The 15,865-nt window shown below is 43.1% G+C and overlaps 1 protein-coding gene across 11 annotated transcripts in view; it reads right to left on the bottom strand.

Moving 5' to 3' along the window:
- Positions 1-14,099: 14,099 nt before the first annotated feature.
- arhgap12b (Rho GTPase activating protein 12b) overlaps positions 14,100-15,865 on the bottom strand; it is a 117,225-nt gene continuing 115,459 nt past the window's right edge. For all 11 annotated transcript variants that reach the window (XM_060940128.1, XM_060940131.1, XM_060940130.1 and 8 more), the window contains one exon: positions 14,100-15,852. In XM_060940128.1, the coding sequence (XP_060796111.1) occupies positions 15,678-15,852 (175 nt within the window). In that variant the 3' untranslated portion in view covers positions 14,100-15,677. The remainder of the gene's footprint in view (positions 15,853-15,865) is intronic.

Raw genomic sequence — 15,865 nt, forward strand, 5'->3', positions numbered from 1 at the left:
ATGAAAAAGTTCAATATTTTCCATTGGTTATTTAAGAAAGTGAAAATTTAATATATTCTTGACTCTAGAAACTAAAATGTTGCAAGCATTTTTCTCTTTTAATAATTATGGCCTACAACACACACACACACAAAACCCCTCAAAATATTAGAATATTTCATTTCGAGTAAAACAATATAAATAGCGTGCATCTCTCGGTCTAGTTCAGTACACGTAACCACAATCATGGCGAAGACTGCTGACGAGACAGTTGTCCAGATGATCATTGACACCCTCAACAAGGAAGGTAAGCCACAGGAGGTCACTGCTGAAAAGGCTGGCTGGAAAAGGTGCACAAGCAACAGGGATGACTGTACTCTTGAGAAGATTGTCAAGAAAAGTAGATTCAAGAACTTGAGAGAGCTTCACAAGGGGTGGACTGAGACTGGTGTTGGTGCATCAAGAGCCACCATGCAAAGACATCTTCAGGAAAGGGGCTACAAACTGTCACACTCAGTGCGTTTACATGCATACAGAGAAAATCGAATTTCTGCCGTTGCTCGACTGAAATCAAAGTTCTAAATGCCATGGAAACACCTTAGCTCGGCTGAAATTGAACCGAACTTGATTTCTCGTAATCGAGCTACACGACCTAGATTACTGTATGTGATTTTAGCCGAGCTACTTAGTGCATGTAAACCCTATTGAGCTACGTACTTCAGCACTGCCCCTTCCGGAAGTGACGAGACCACAAGCGGGAAACACAACAGCCTCGGTCGGCATGACACTTCACCTTAGCTGCCACTTTATTAGGAACACTTGTGTCTGGGCATGTACGCACCCATTTCCAATTAGTTGGTAAGTTATTAGCATGTTAGCAGGCTAACAGTTAATATGTTCACCATTACAGATCAACTTAAAACTTAGTGGCCATTTTATTAGGAACACTTCTGTTCATGCATACAAACACTCTTCTTGTGAACACGGAACTGATAACTTTGTTTATACTCTTGAATAGCTCTTCTTCATGACGACAACCGGAAGTGTACCAACACGATGGGGCGTGTAGCGCCACCTGTGGCTCGGGTGCACAATGTACCTCACACAATAGCTCGATTTCCTTGTGTGCATGTAGGATTGGATTTCTCTGGCACCCCTGCTGGGACCCTTAGCTCGATTACCGACAGCAGCTCGATTTGGATGTGCATGTAAACACACTGAGTGCCAAAGCTACGACTAAATGGTTTGCTGACTATGATATTACTGTGCTTGATTGGTCAGACACCTCACCTCACCTGAACCGCAGAGAGAATCTATGGGATATTGTCAGGAGGAAGATGAGAAACAGCCGACCCAAAAATACAGACGAGCTGAAGGACGCTATCAAAGCAACCTGGGCTTCAGTAACACCTCAGCAGTGCTACAGGCTGATCGCCTTCATGACGCGCCGCATTGATGCAGTAATTCGTGGTAAAGGAGTCCCAACCAAGTACTGAGTGTATAAATGAAGATACTTTTCATATGTTGGACATTCTGTATTGCAAATCCTTTTTAATTGATCTTAGGAAATATTCTAATAATTTGAGATCCTGGATTTCTGATTTTTATGAGCTATAAGCCATAATCATCCGAATTAAAAAAAAAAGGCCCAAAATAGTTAACTTTGTGTAATGAATACAGAATATATGAAAGTTTACCTTTTTGAATTCTCATCTCATTATCTGTAGCCGCTTTATCCTGTTCTACAGGGTCGCAGGCAAGCTGGAGCCTATCCCAGCTGACTACGGGCGAAAGGCGGGGTACACCCTGGACAAGTCGCCAGGTCATCACAGGGCTGACACATAGACACAGACAACCATTCACACTCACATTCACACCTACGGTCAATTTAGAGTCACCAGTTAACCTAACCTGCATGTCTTTGGACTGTGGGGGAAACCGGAGCACCCGGAGGAAACCCACGCGGACACGGGGAGAACATGCAAACTCCGCACAGAAAGGCCCTCGCCGGCCCCGGGGCTCGAACCCGGACCTTCTTGCTGTGAGGCAACAGTGCTAACCACTACACCACCATGCCGCCCCTTTTTGAATTCTATTATGAAAAAAAAATATTTTTCCACGATATTCTAATTGTTTAAGATGCACTAGTGTGTGTGTGTACATAATCACAACCATTTTTTCCAAAACCTGCATTTTCCTTTAGAGGAAATGTAGTGACACTCGCTGAATTGAGGAAATTGCCCCAAATGCATTTCAACTTTATTTACACAGGCAGTAGATGTGTGGTCGCGAGTTTGCATATACAGAAACAGTATTTCTGTAAGAATACTCCTGACTGGTCATGAATCATCATGACATCATCAAAACTCTGCATGAATATCTTCAGGGAAGAGCAGCTCAACAGTTCATTTTTCCAGTACAGTTCCAGAGGCGTGTAGAAATTCCATCTGTATTTAAATAATACTGTCATCACTGAGCACTTTCCTCAGAACTCAGTTACGAGCATATTCATGGTCATTTCAGGTCATGGAGTTCCGTTGTTCATAATGTGTAATATTCATCGACTTGCAGTGAAACTATCAATCAATCGATAAATAAATCTTTCTTTACATATAAAGCACCAACATTGTGAACACAAAACTGAAGATCAGAATCAAGTCGAGTCAGAAACAGCACTTTTTAAAAATTTCAGCTCACTCCTTGTAGCTCTCCTGCTACTCGAGGCCAATTCAGAGCTCTCTCTCTCTCTCTCACCCTTCTTTCTGCTTCTGTCTTCTCCCATGTCTAATTCAATCAAGCTAGAAATTCAATTTGTCTCAGGTATATTTCAAGATACTACACCCTTCCCGGCAGTGTCTTAAACACTAATGTGCTGTCTCGGACTGAAACACATGGCCTGATGCAGTTAGTCATGCTTTCATCAGACCACTTACTGGACTCAACACACATACTGCATGAATCCCATTAGCACACAGTGCCTAACACACCAGAACACTGCAGTGTGTGTGTATGTTGTGCTACATAATATTGTGATTATATTGAATATTTTCCAAGATATTTTGGGGGGTTGACAGGGGTCGGGGAAGAGTTACAGCACTACAATGCCATGAATCGCACTAGTTTCTTAATAACAGGCTTTGGTTTCAAAATCATGACCCAGAAATCGTCTTAGCCGAAACGTAGCTTCTCAGTTCTGCCCCTTTTCCTTAAAGTGGAACTGAAGTCATTTTTAAACTTGCTTTATTTCTTAAATTAACGTGTTATTCAATTACGTTTTCAGTTACCTTATATCGTGACTCGTATTGGCAATTAAATATTATACTTATCGGCCTATTCGGTTTTTAGCCGTGTTGAATTTAGTTCGTTTGGTCCACGGCAGGCGTCGCTTATCCGCGCGATCTTCACGAGACTTGTGTGAGACTTCGAAATGCCAAGTGTCAGTGCCGCCATTTTGAAAACTGTTTTCCAAATGAAATATTGCACAAAAACGAGTTTAAATGACGATTACTGCCTACTTTTTTCAAACTTTCCTGATTGCTATCAAAACAAACAAAATTTCCGGCTTGATTACGTCAGCATTCGAAAGAGGTCGCGCGCGTCTTTTGACAACGTTGGCAGATGTCGGTCACTTTGATTTCCGCTGTACGTTTTACTTCCGTCCTACGATGTCTCGCACAGGTCTCAGCGAATCTCGTTTACGGCCATTGCTTTGACATACGGACTGATGTATTACAGAGCATATTTCAAACACTCGTAACTAGGGATGTTAACCAATGACCGTTTGACCGATGGTTGACCGAATCAACGTCAACCGATTAATTTTTTTTTGGTTGTCGGTTAAAAAAAAAAAAAATCAATCGTTTTGAAGCTGCCGATTTTGGAGCGGAGAACCTGGAATTCCATGTTGTAAACGCTTGGGCCATGCCATACGGCGTAAGGACGACAGCTGACAAATCAGAAACACCCATTCAGTCATGTCCCGCCCTCCCGCCCCAGTTAAAGACAGCTGACAAATCAGAAACACCCATTCAGTCATGTCCCGCCCCAGTTAAAGACAGCTGACAAATCAGAAACACCCATTCAGTCATGTCCCACCCAGCTGCTACTTGGTGAAAAGTGCAGACGCAGGCTTTTTAGCTTACAAATTACTATTCTGTTTTTTTTTTTTTAATTATTATTAGAAGGCACATGGAGTTTAGTCCTGCCTTGGCCAGTGCATTCTGAAAGTAAGTTTCGGTCTGTAGCCAACAATGCATGTTATTGCAGATCATATCTCTCCACACAAACTAAAGGCGCAGATGCCGACTTTTTTTTTTTGAATCGCGCAGATCCGTTTTTTTTTTGGGGGGGGGGGGGGGGGGGGGGGCGTTGGAGTGTCTGATTGTAATTTCAAGGTGGATTCTGTATTAAAATTACTAAATAGGCGGGTGCCATTGCAGTCCATGAGGCGTGGGGGGTGTGGGAGGAGGGCAGTGGATCGGGGGGGGCTGCGCGCGTTTGCGCGGAAGCTGAGCAATCAGTTTATTAAACTGTACATTAAATTTTGCGCGGCTTCGGCGCGGGCGGCTTTCTGATTTGCTGTTTTCTTCTCGTGCTTGTACTTCCCGTGTTTCGTGGACTGTGGCGGCATTTGCTTATATGCAGAATTTGCTTTGATGAAGTTGCGGTCGGACGCTCCAACGCCCCTCCTTGGGAAAGGAAGGTCGGATCTGCGCGATTCAGCCGTGGAGAGGGCTGCATCCGCCAAAAGGCGCGCCGTTTACATCCCTGTAATAATTCCAATTCTAGAATTTTAAACTCATAGGTTAACCGACTTTAACCGGCTAATGAGGCTCGGTGGTCGGCCAAGTTTTTTTTAGTTTTCGCCATCCCTACTCGTAACTTGCTATAGCAGTGACAAAATAGCAGTCAGAAATGCATTCCTATATTTCATAAAATGAGAAATAGAATTTTGATGAGAAAAAAATTGCCTTCAGGTCTCCTTTAAAATGTGACTTGTGTGATATAAACACAGCAGTTACAGAGTGAGTGGGTCCATTAGGGCTGTCATGTTCTACTGCAATTGCAATTCACCTTGCTGGCAAGCAGAGGCCTCTAAAAATAACAAGCTTCTTTAATTCAGTGTTTTTCCTCCTCATGTGCTTTGTCTACACTATTTCATCACTCAGACTGTCTCCTCTCTATTGTACCCAGTCCTTTATTCACCAACTCTCGCAGCTTCCATGTTACCGAACTCACCTCTGCACCACCTCAAACTTTTAGCACGTTTACAACATTGCTTTTCAGTTACATACCGACCTTTTACCTCCAGTGTACATTAACACTCGAGTCGCCCAACTGCTGCCTGAACAATGCTCTGGATCTATACCTCAATTTTCAGGGTTTCTGTTTCTTCTTCCTCCTCCCTCCTGCTGTGCTTAGAGCCAGATGGCACAGGGTAGAAAAATCAATTAGAGCTTCACCTAAGGGGCAGGGGGAGTTTATCCCAACCGACCCCTCCTAAAGCACGGGCACAGGAAGGATCGCTCACTCCTCCTGTTGCCAGCGTCCATCACCTCAACACTAATCCACTTCAGTCTCTCCCTCCACCCACTCTAACCTCATTAGAGCGCTGGGAGAGCGAGAGATAAAGGTGGGGGCATATTTGGAAGTACAAGTGAATAAGTACACTGTAAATACTGAACTACAACTGCATGCAGGAAAGGGGTGGAGTGGGAAAGACCAGAAAGATAGATTGGTCCATGTCAGTAAAGCCTGTTAGTAAAGATGAGGAGGAAAAAAAAAAAGACAAAGAAAGAAGTACTTAAAAGTATCTGTAGAAAAAACAGCCAAGCTGACAATATGGATGATGATTCTGACGAAAGAGAAAAGAAAGAAAAGCTGGCTATTACAACATTACGAAGGCACACAGCACTGCAGTTCTATACAATATTCAAACAGCTTCACAAATCTTCTGCTAACAAATAACCAAACCGGTCCTTTGCAGAAAGGAGGAAAGGGATTCATTTTCAGCACATTCGGGAGACAAATTGGATTTAAATGCACGCTCTAGCATTTTACAACCTGATCTCTAACCACCACATGTGTAACGTATGTGCAAGTACCGCACACAAGAAGTCTCTGTCCTGAGAAAACAACAGAAAAACAGTTTAAGGATATTTTAAAGCGACTTCTAGCGGAGTGACATACCTACAACATAAGGCATGTCGTATTTAAATCTTTACAACTAATTTGTTCATCCAGGGAGTGCAGTATTCTCAGCATCAGGACACTCCACACACACGACTCACTCCATCACTTGACTGAGCAGCGAGACACACACTGCAGGATTTGTTGCACACCCTGTTCAACAGATCAATGACTTCTACATATTGACAAAGATCTGCCTCTCAGCTCCCCAATGGACCTTTACCTCACACGCCACAGTCCCAGAAAAGGTAACGTGTTTGTAGCCTAGATATCATTTTGTCCTATTTTTTTTGTCCCATGAGAACACATTGCTATTTGCCGCATTACATTTCCATGGAATTATAATGAAAAATCAGAGATATTAATACCTTGGATCGGTGTGTGCTAGAACAAGGGGTAGAAGTGTTGGACTAAACGCAAACTACTCAGCTAGACCTGTCAAATCATATCGGATATTTGGCAATCAGGTACAGAGTAAAAAAAGTGTTTTACCCAGATTCTGTGAATGCTTTAAGAAAGAAAAAAAAAAAGAAAGCACAACTTTATTCATCACACACTTGTGAAATTTCCTCTCTGCATTTAATCCATCTGAAGCAGTGAACACAGACGTAAGCAATGAGCACACACACATACCCAGAGCAGTGGGCAGCCAGGTGCCTCGCTCAAGGACACCTCGGCCCAAGGCCGTCCCATATTAACCTAACCGCATGTCTTTGGAGGAAACCGGAGCACCCAGAGGAAACCCATGCTGACATGGGAAGAACATGCAAACTCCACACAGAAAGGCCCTCGCTGGCCGCTGGGTTCGAACTTCAAACCCAGAACCTTCTTGCTGTGAGGCGACCGTGTTAACCACTACACCACCATGCCCACCACCTTTGGCACTGAATGTGGTTTCCTTTCAATGCCAGTTATGTTTGAGGTGAAAATCTGGTGAGATTGAGTGGAAGGAATGTAAATTCCAAATCTTACAATTTTCTGATGCAAAAAGGACTTCTTAAATGGACAAAATCAAATCTGTTTAAAGGGCAGATAGTCCAGAGCCGTGGCAAGCCAAGTTTAAGATGCTCATCAAAGGGGCAGTTGTTCAATCACATCAGTAAACTTTTATATCGAGAGCAAATCAAAACTACACTTGTTAAACTGACCAAAAAAAAAAAAAAAAAGTTACGTCGATTTATACAAATTTACCTTCTTTAACCTGTGCAGGGTCGCTGTAGATTTAGAGCCTAATTCACAACTTGGGACAAGCCTTACTAAAAACAAGCCATCAGTTTATTTGTATAGCGCTTTTAACAAGATATTGCTGCAAAGCAGCTTCAAAGAAAAATAAAGATTTGAAACATATGAACTAATTAAATTTATCCATAATGAGCAAGCCTGAGGCATGGTAGTGCAGTGGTTAGCAAGAAGGTTCTGGGTTCGAGCCCAGTGGCTGACGCGGGCCTTTCGGTTTGGAGTTTGCATGTTCTCCCCGTGTTTGCGTTGGTTTCCTCTGGGTGCTCTGGTTTCCCCTACAGTCCAAAAGACATGCAGTTCGGTTAACTGGCTACTCTAAATTGCCCAGAGGTGTGAATGTGTGTGTGGGCGCGCGAGAGAGAGAGAATGGTTGGTCCTGGAAACGGGAGGGTTGCAGCAGGAGGGGCATCTGGCACAAAACTATGCTCCAATTAACATGACATGTCAAGGACATGGCAGCGACCCCACACACATAAGCAGAGGTGGACAGTAACGAAGTACATTTACTTGAGTACTATACTTAAGTACACTTTGAGTATCTGTACTTTACTTGAGTATTATTTTTTTTGGAAACTTATGACTAACTTCACTACATTTCAAAGGCAAATATCATACTTTTCACTCCACTACATTTCTGTCAAGGTCCTCGTTACTCATTACTATGAAGCGGCTTTGAAAGTGGATGTTTTTTTTCTTTTCTAAAACGTGATGGCTTTTTCGCAGGTGACACTGAGACAGCCTGTCACTAGGGTCACGTCACATCCATAGACTGTATAAAATCAAGTTCAGCGATTTCTCAGCAGCGTTATTTAACGCAATCAGTTGATGGCAGAACAAAAGGAGGCGGTTCTTCTGGAAAATGAACGCACCCATGACTTTACCTAGAACTCATGTTTCAGTTTTCTAAAAGGAATAAAGAGTTGTTTTGTTTTAAATGTTTGCCGAAAACGAACCACATCACGGCCTACAAATACTCGACGTCCAACCTGTGAAAGCATATTGAGGTCTGTAAATGTTTTATTCCAAGAGAAAGCTTGCAACGAAGCTGTCTGTGCTTTTAGAGTTAGCAATAACGCGACAATAGCTATGCAGTCCGGTTAGTCAAATGACTTTCTATGGATTTGCCCACCAAGTTGCCGTCACCTTGTCCACGGCTAACGTTAACACATAGCTAGTTAACTTGGACACCGTTAGTTAGCATGCAAAAATGGAGTTACGCTAACATGAATAATGTTAACTTACCTGAAGTCCTTTCAGTAATATGTTTTAGCATAATCTTGCCAAATAAACAATGTAGAAATCTTTCTGTTCTAGTAGCGTTAGCTACCCAATATGATTTTGAGTTTGAAGAGCGCTTGCTAGCATGTCCGGTGGAGCTTCACTGACTAGCTAGCTTAATGTGAAACCACCATGATGGCACAACATGCGTTCATTTTGTGAATTCACATTTCTGTCTTTGGTAACGGCGTTAGGTTTTGTAAGCGTTGTGGCAAGAATACAATGATGCGTTGACAGAAAATGTACTTTTAATACTTAAGTATTTTTAAAAGCAAGTACTTCAGTACTTAAGTAAAAATTTGACTAGACAACTTTCACTTGTAGGCGGCACGGTGGTGTAGTGGTTAGCGCTGTCGCCTCACAGCAAGAAGGTCCGGGTTCGAGCCCCGGGGCCGGCGAGGGCCTTTCTGTGTGGCGTTTGCATGTTCTCCCCGTGTCCGCGTGGGTTTCCTCCGGGTGCTCCGGTTTCCCCCACAGTCCAAAGACATGCAGGTTAGGTTAACTGGTGACTCTAAATTGACCGTAGGTGTGAATGTGAGTGTGAATGGTTGTCTGTGTCTATGTGTCAGCCCTGTGATGACCTGGTGACTTGTTCAGGGTGTACCCCGCCTTTCGCCCGTAGTCAGCTGGGATAGGCTCCAGCTTGCCTGCGACCCTGTAGAACAGGATAAAGCGGCTAGAGACAATGAGAATGAATGAACTTTCACTTGTATCGGAGTAACATTTGACCAACGATATCTGTACTTGGACTTAAGTTGGGTACTTCGTCCACCTCTGCACATAAGTGGGACTAGCTAGAAGAAGAGCAAGCTTGAGGCTACGGTGGCAAGGAAAAACTCCCCAAGACAACACGAGGAATGGTTCCTCGAGCGGAACTAGACTCAAAAGGGAACCCATCCTCATTTGGGTGATAACAGATAGTGTTATTATAAATAACTCGCTTCTACAAGCATGTCCTAGATGATCAAAAAGTGCAACTGTATAACCAGGAAAAATTATAATGAATTAACATAAGGTCTATTTTGTAAAAAAAACAACAAAAAAATCCCACTACTTTTAACAGTCTATTTTGTAAGTATTTTTGTTTGTGGGCTGAAACAGAAGAACTCTGAGAAAACCGATGCGTAGGACATGAAAAACTTGTCACAGACAGTAACCTGAGCTCAGGATCGAACTCTGGACCTGGGAGCTGTGATACGATAATGCTACTCGTTGCATCACTGTGCTGCCTGGAGCAATACTGTCAAATAAAATATAATTCCACTATTATTTAGGTTCCCCCCCCCCCCCCCTCCCAGTGATTTTGATCTGAAGGTTTTATTCCACAAGATAGAAACTGACCACATATATTACTTTCTAAATAAGTAGTCTCTGCAAGGATGAACCCCACAGACACAGAGCTTATAGTTTCAATACGAGCTTCTTCCAGGTTTTGTCAGAAACAGGAAACGTGTTGGAATTCTTATTCCTCATCATAATGCATACACTTCAAATGCACGAGATTGAGATTAATTTGAAAAACACTGGATTATTCCTTTAATAGTTCAAAACAGTTAGTAATCTGCGAGTTGTGCAAATTGCAATAAGATGATCCGTTTCTTCAAACTTAAAAATGTTTATGGGAGTAAACGTTTAAGAGAGGATACCCCGTGCAAATGCCCAAGATGCCCTGATTGATTTTCACCTTGAAACACATTTCTCATAGCCACAGTGGAACAGCTTCAGCTAGCAATGTGCCTGCTTGAGTACCCGCCATATATCACCTCAACAACGAGGCTAGAGTGCACGTGTGCAAGAGATGTGTCTGGGTGGGTAAGAGTATAAAGTAAACTCTTGGGAAACACAGTCATAAGACCAGCACAAACACCCCTTATTTATTATACAAAAAAAAAAAAAAAAAAGTGCGCGCACATAATCAGGCGCACATAACACATACACTAACAACCCTGTGATTTCTCAGGCTATAATTAAGAAGCACACGGAGCTATTTATAAGTGTGATCGTCACTTAGTAGCACTAATGAGGAGGTTAGATGTTGAAACATGTATCATTAAGCCTCTGAGGGTAGCACAGGCTCTGTTATTGACTCCACATCCTAATAAGCTGCTGACTAGGACTAGTTCCATTGCTGTGGCCTGAAGAGGACTCATCAGAAAAGAAACGAGACCCACCACATGGCCGTCAGGAGCAAATTAGTAGCTGAAACCAAATTAGTAGGTAGGAGCAGTCCAAACCAGAAGAGTGTGAGGAGAGAGCTGTGTGTTAAAAATCATAGCCTGTCCTTTTCCTCGAGGTGGTTTCAGGTGCTGCCTCAAACACTGTTTATAGGCCCTTTAATGGGCGGCACGGTGGTGTAGTAACCGACTAGTGGCCTAGTGGTAGTGTGTCCGCCTCCCGATCGGGAGATCGTGAGGTCGGGTCATACCAAAGACCATCATAAAAATGGTACCTACCGCCATCTGGCAAGGCACGCTGCAATACAGATGTGCATGGGGAGTTAAACTCTCGTGGTTACCAGAGGACTAGCCCCCCACTGTAACCCTAGCTATGTAATAGGCGAGAGGCCGAGGGCTATGGAAACGGAGATTGGCGCCGCCCGATGCGCCACATACAGGTTGGGCCTGGTTAGTACTTGAGTGGGAGACTGCCTAGGAATACCAGGTACTGTAAGGCGTGGGAAGGAGGACGGTGGTGTAGTGGTTAGCACGGTCGCCTCACAGCAAGAAGGTTCCGGGTTCGAACCCAGCAGCCAGCAGGGGCCTTTCTGTGTGGAGTTTGCATGTTCTCCCCGTGTCTGCCTGAGTTTCATCCGGTGCACAGTCCAAAGATGTGCAGTTAGGTTGACGTGAGCCGGCCTTGGGCTGAAGTGCCCTTGAGCAAGGTACCTGACCCCTGACTGCTCCCCGGGTGCTCTAGTGTGGCTGCCCACTGCTCTGGGTGTGCGCGCGCGTGTGTTCACTGCTTCCGATGGGTTAAATGCAGAGGATAAATTTCACTGTGCTTTTGAAGTGTGCATGTGACAAAGAAAGGTTTCTTCTTTAACGATAGCTCAGGTAATGTAGCATGGCTAAGCCAATCACACAGCAGCCCTCAGCACTAGATGGACATGTAGACGGGGTTCATTATCCTTCCCACTCAATACTCCGGGCTTTGTATTTATCGCCCTCTTAATGAGGATGATTGCATTAGCAAATGAAGGGACATGAATTTGCATGTGTGTGTGTTGTGGGGATTGTGACAGGTTGTTTATACACACACACACACCAACTTGGTATTTCCAGCATTCTGCAATTACCTTATGTAAATCCAAATTGAAGCATCTGTTTAAAATGCATTAGATTTTCCCAAGCAAAAAGACATCAAGTCCAGCTATGAGAACTTCATTAATACTGAAGCACAGCCCATGACATTTAAAATACATGATTATGTCATCCAGGACGTGCAAAAATGTGATTTTAAAGCAGGCTTATGCAAAATTATTTGCAAATAAATAGAGTTCAAAACCAAAACACTTAGACAGAGCAATATCTTTAACTAGGAAATGCCGGGAATACGCCATTAGTGGTGATTTCAATACATCCTGGGCTGTAGAGAAAAAGATATGTAAATAATGCAGATATGTACTCAAGCACAGGGAGGAAAAAAATACGAGTCCGTCAATTCCTGCAGTAAAATACTGACAAGCATACCAACATCTGACATCTTTGGAATTTACTGCAAATATTAGCGCCTGCATACACATTACACTAACGAAAAGAAATACACAAGTATTTCAGCGTACTGGAGGCCCCGTTCCTTTACTGAGGTTAAAGTAAAATATAAATTCTTACTGGTGGGACGCTCATAAGTGTCAGGAAGACGGATTGGCTAGAGAATTATAGTCAACTAAAACTGTTTACATTCATATAAACATCCATAAAAGTGGTTACCTTGTCAAATAAAATTCTGCACTAGTCCTGTGTGCACCCTCCACATGCAAATGTTTCCTGATGCTTCGCATTGCCGGGCCTGCCAAAGACAAACGAGGTAAGCATTTGGGGTAAATTGGTGTCTTTAGCTATCCATTTTGCAATACTTTATCTTTTTAGAACTGTGCAGCATTAGGCTTTCAACAATACTGCAGTCTCCATGGACACAGCTGAAACGAATCTTAAACGCTTCCACATGTTTCCCATTGAATTCAATTACTCACGTTAGGTGTGGCTTCTACACAGGAAATACAGAAACTACTCGTGAGACTACAAAGGCGCTGATCAAAAGAGGGATTAAAACTTATCTCTGCGATTTTAAAACCACAAGTTTACTGCCAAGATGTGTGTGTGTAAGACTAGAACAGAGTGCTATACACACCTATTTTAAGCCATGTGGCCATATAAGCTTTATGTTGGTGGGTGCAGAGGCTATGAATTAGAAGCGCGAGTGCTGCAGGAACACTGGAGGAGAAAGTCAGAAAACGACAGAGCACCAAGGTGATGAATGTTTTATGGCTCATAATGGTGAGCTCAAATTACCTCCCCACACTTTGGCCTCTGTGGACCTGAGAGACTGGGAGCGTTTCAGCTTTGCTGCCCTGAAATCCAAAGTAGAATATGATGTGTACGTCACACACCGCTGACGCTCTGGCTGCTCGAACCTGTGGTCAGAGCTCTGAATTATGGATATGAGCTAATTGTTTTCTCATTTGGAAATTCTGATCCCTTCCTCTCTGCTATACAGGTTGTGGTCCAGGCAGGCCTGTGATTTTATACTTACCCTGTTATTTGTTTTGTATTTTTTCTTGTTGAAGGGGGGAAAAAAAAAAGTGAACACTATATAAAACCTCACTTGGAAAAACAAATGATAGCCCTAATAAGGATAACCTAGAGTGTTTTATTCAGAAGCCTTTACAGAGATTTTCCAAAAGCAAATCATTAACAAAAAGTCGTATAGGCTTCTCATCTCATCTCATTATCTCTAGCCGCTTTATCCTGTTCTACAGGGTCGCAGGCAAGCTGGAGCCTATCCCAGCTGACTACGGGCGAAAGGCGGGGTACACCCTGGACAAGTCGCCAGGTCATCACAGGGCTGACACATAGACACAGACAACCATTCACACTCACATTCACACCTACGGTCAATTTAGAGTCACCAGTTAACCTAACCTGCATGTCTTTGGACTGTGGGGGAAACCGGAGCACCCGGAGGAAACCCACGCGGACACGGGGAGAACATGCAAACTCCGCACAGAAAGGCCCTCGCCGGCCACGGGGCTCGAACCCGCACCTTCTTGCTGTGAGGCGACAGCGCTAACCACTACACCATCGTGCCGCCCCTCGTATAGGCTTAACATACGAAATTTACTTAAATTAAAATGCAAATACGACGAAGCATATAGTGAAAAAGGGTGATGAAAAACCACGCAAGAGTAACAAATGTAGTTTGCATGTGATTTCTTTTTAATTAGGACTAGACATGTCAATGTCAAACAGTAGTTAGTCTCACAATTACATTCAAATGTGCTGTTCACAATGCATTGCAATACAACCCTTCGTGTGAAGCAATTAATATCTCATATTTATTACTCTAATATTTATTATACAATATTAGGGAAACCTTTCGCACTTCAAAAGATTTCGAAATCTTTGAACCATAATCTGTACATATATTGTGGAATTCCTGTATAAAACGGCTTTTCATAATGTGTACCTGAACAAAAGCGTGTGCGGCATGGCCACACCATAAACACTATTTCCTGTACAACCCTGCCTTTTTCTGTTCATACTGATGGAGAGATATACAGAGAGAAAAGTAGGTAGGGAGGTCTATTGATCTGAAACAGGAGCATCAGGACTGAATGCAAACGTCTCCGCTTTCAAATTCCAGTAATGCAGGAGTGGGAAAGAAGTGTAAGGAGGAAGAATTAGAAAAAAATAAAATAAACGCAATGACTAGGTAAGAGGGATGTAAGGGGAAAAGAATAAGAGCAAACTACCCACATTTTAAATAAGGTCAACCTGTAATATTTTAATTCTTCTTTACCAGAGAACAAACCCCTGACTACAGTTCTACTTCCACGTTCTCAAATTGTCATAGTCCAGTTATTTGATCAGAGAGTTACAGTGGAGATGTCCTCGGAGCTCACGGAGCCTTTCGTGACCCTTTACTGGGTGAGATGCTGCCAAAATGAGAGGAACAGGTCAGTAGTCACTTGTGGAGAGTTGAAGCAAATCTTTGCAGTTCCATCGAAGAATGAGACTGAGGGATTGCAGTCAAAATGGCAGATAGGAGAAGCAGAGCTGGAGGAAAACGAGTCTAGTAAGCTTTGGAAATCCTTTTCAGGGTCCGCTTATGTAACGTGTAATACTGACATGAAGCTGTTACTCATTTAATATAGGATAAATCACTCACTTTCCCTCCACAGATTAGCTGTTGAGAAAAACACTGGCTTTATTAATGCTCTATTTTAACGTTATTTCAGGAAAAACGTTCAGAAATGTTGCCCAAAACAGGAAGAAATGAAACTCCAATCCAGTTTCAGCTTGACTTCAGTATTCACTATATACACATACGCTTAAAATATTCTCATATTCCATGACGCTCAGCCCACAGCAGATTCCTTACTGGTACAGAATCATGTGAGTGTAACGTCCAGTTCGAGCAAAAATGGAGGACGATCCACTGTGCCAACCAAATGAACAAGTCCATCCAGCTTATTCTCAGTCAGGAGGAGTAGCAGCTCCGTTTCAGGAAGAGTAAACCAGAGAAACAGCTGCACAGCTTCAAAAGTCCAAAATCAGGAAGTGCATGAAGTACCGTTTAATATTCTTGTATTATTTTAACCACTTAGGCAAATGTTATAATGCAGATACTCTTCTCTTTACATGTTCGGTATTAAGCCTGGTCCACAGCAAATGAAGCATGCATTTGCTTTTATATGATGAATTCTGCAGTGGTCATGATTTGGCATTATTTTTTTGGAGAAGCAGCGCATGAGTGGACAGTCCACAGGGGCTCTACCTGCCAAATATGTTGTCATATTCCAGCAGGATCAGTTCTACAATCTGGTTCTGGTACACCATATGGACAGCCATGTTGCCGGTCTCGGTCTCAGGTCGCAGGAGGGTCGGGCCGAACACAATGGCCACGCTCTGTGTTGTCATCCTGTTCGCTTCTCCGTGTTCTATCACTCTGAAGGAAAGAC

The sequence above is a fragment of the Neoarius graeffei genome, chromosome 14 (genome assembly GCF_027579695.1).
Source record: "Neoarius graeffei isolate fNeoGra1 chromosome 14, fNeoGra1.pri, whole genome shotgun sequence".
Classification (NCBI taxonomy): Eukaryota; Metazoa; Chordata; class Actinopteri; order Siluriformes; family Ariidae; genus Neoarius; species Neoarius graeffei.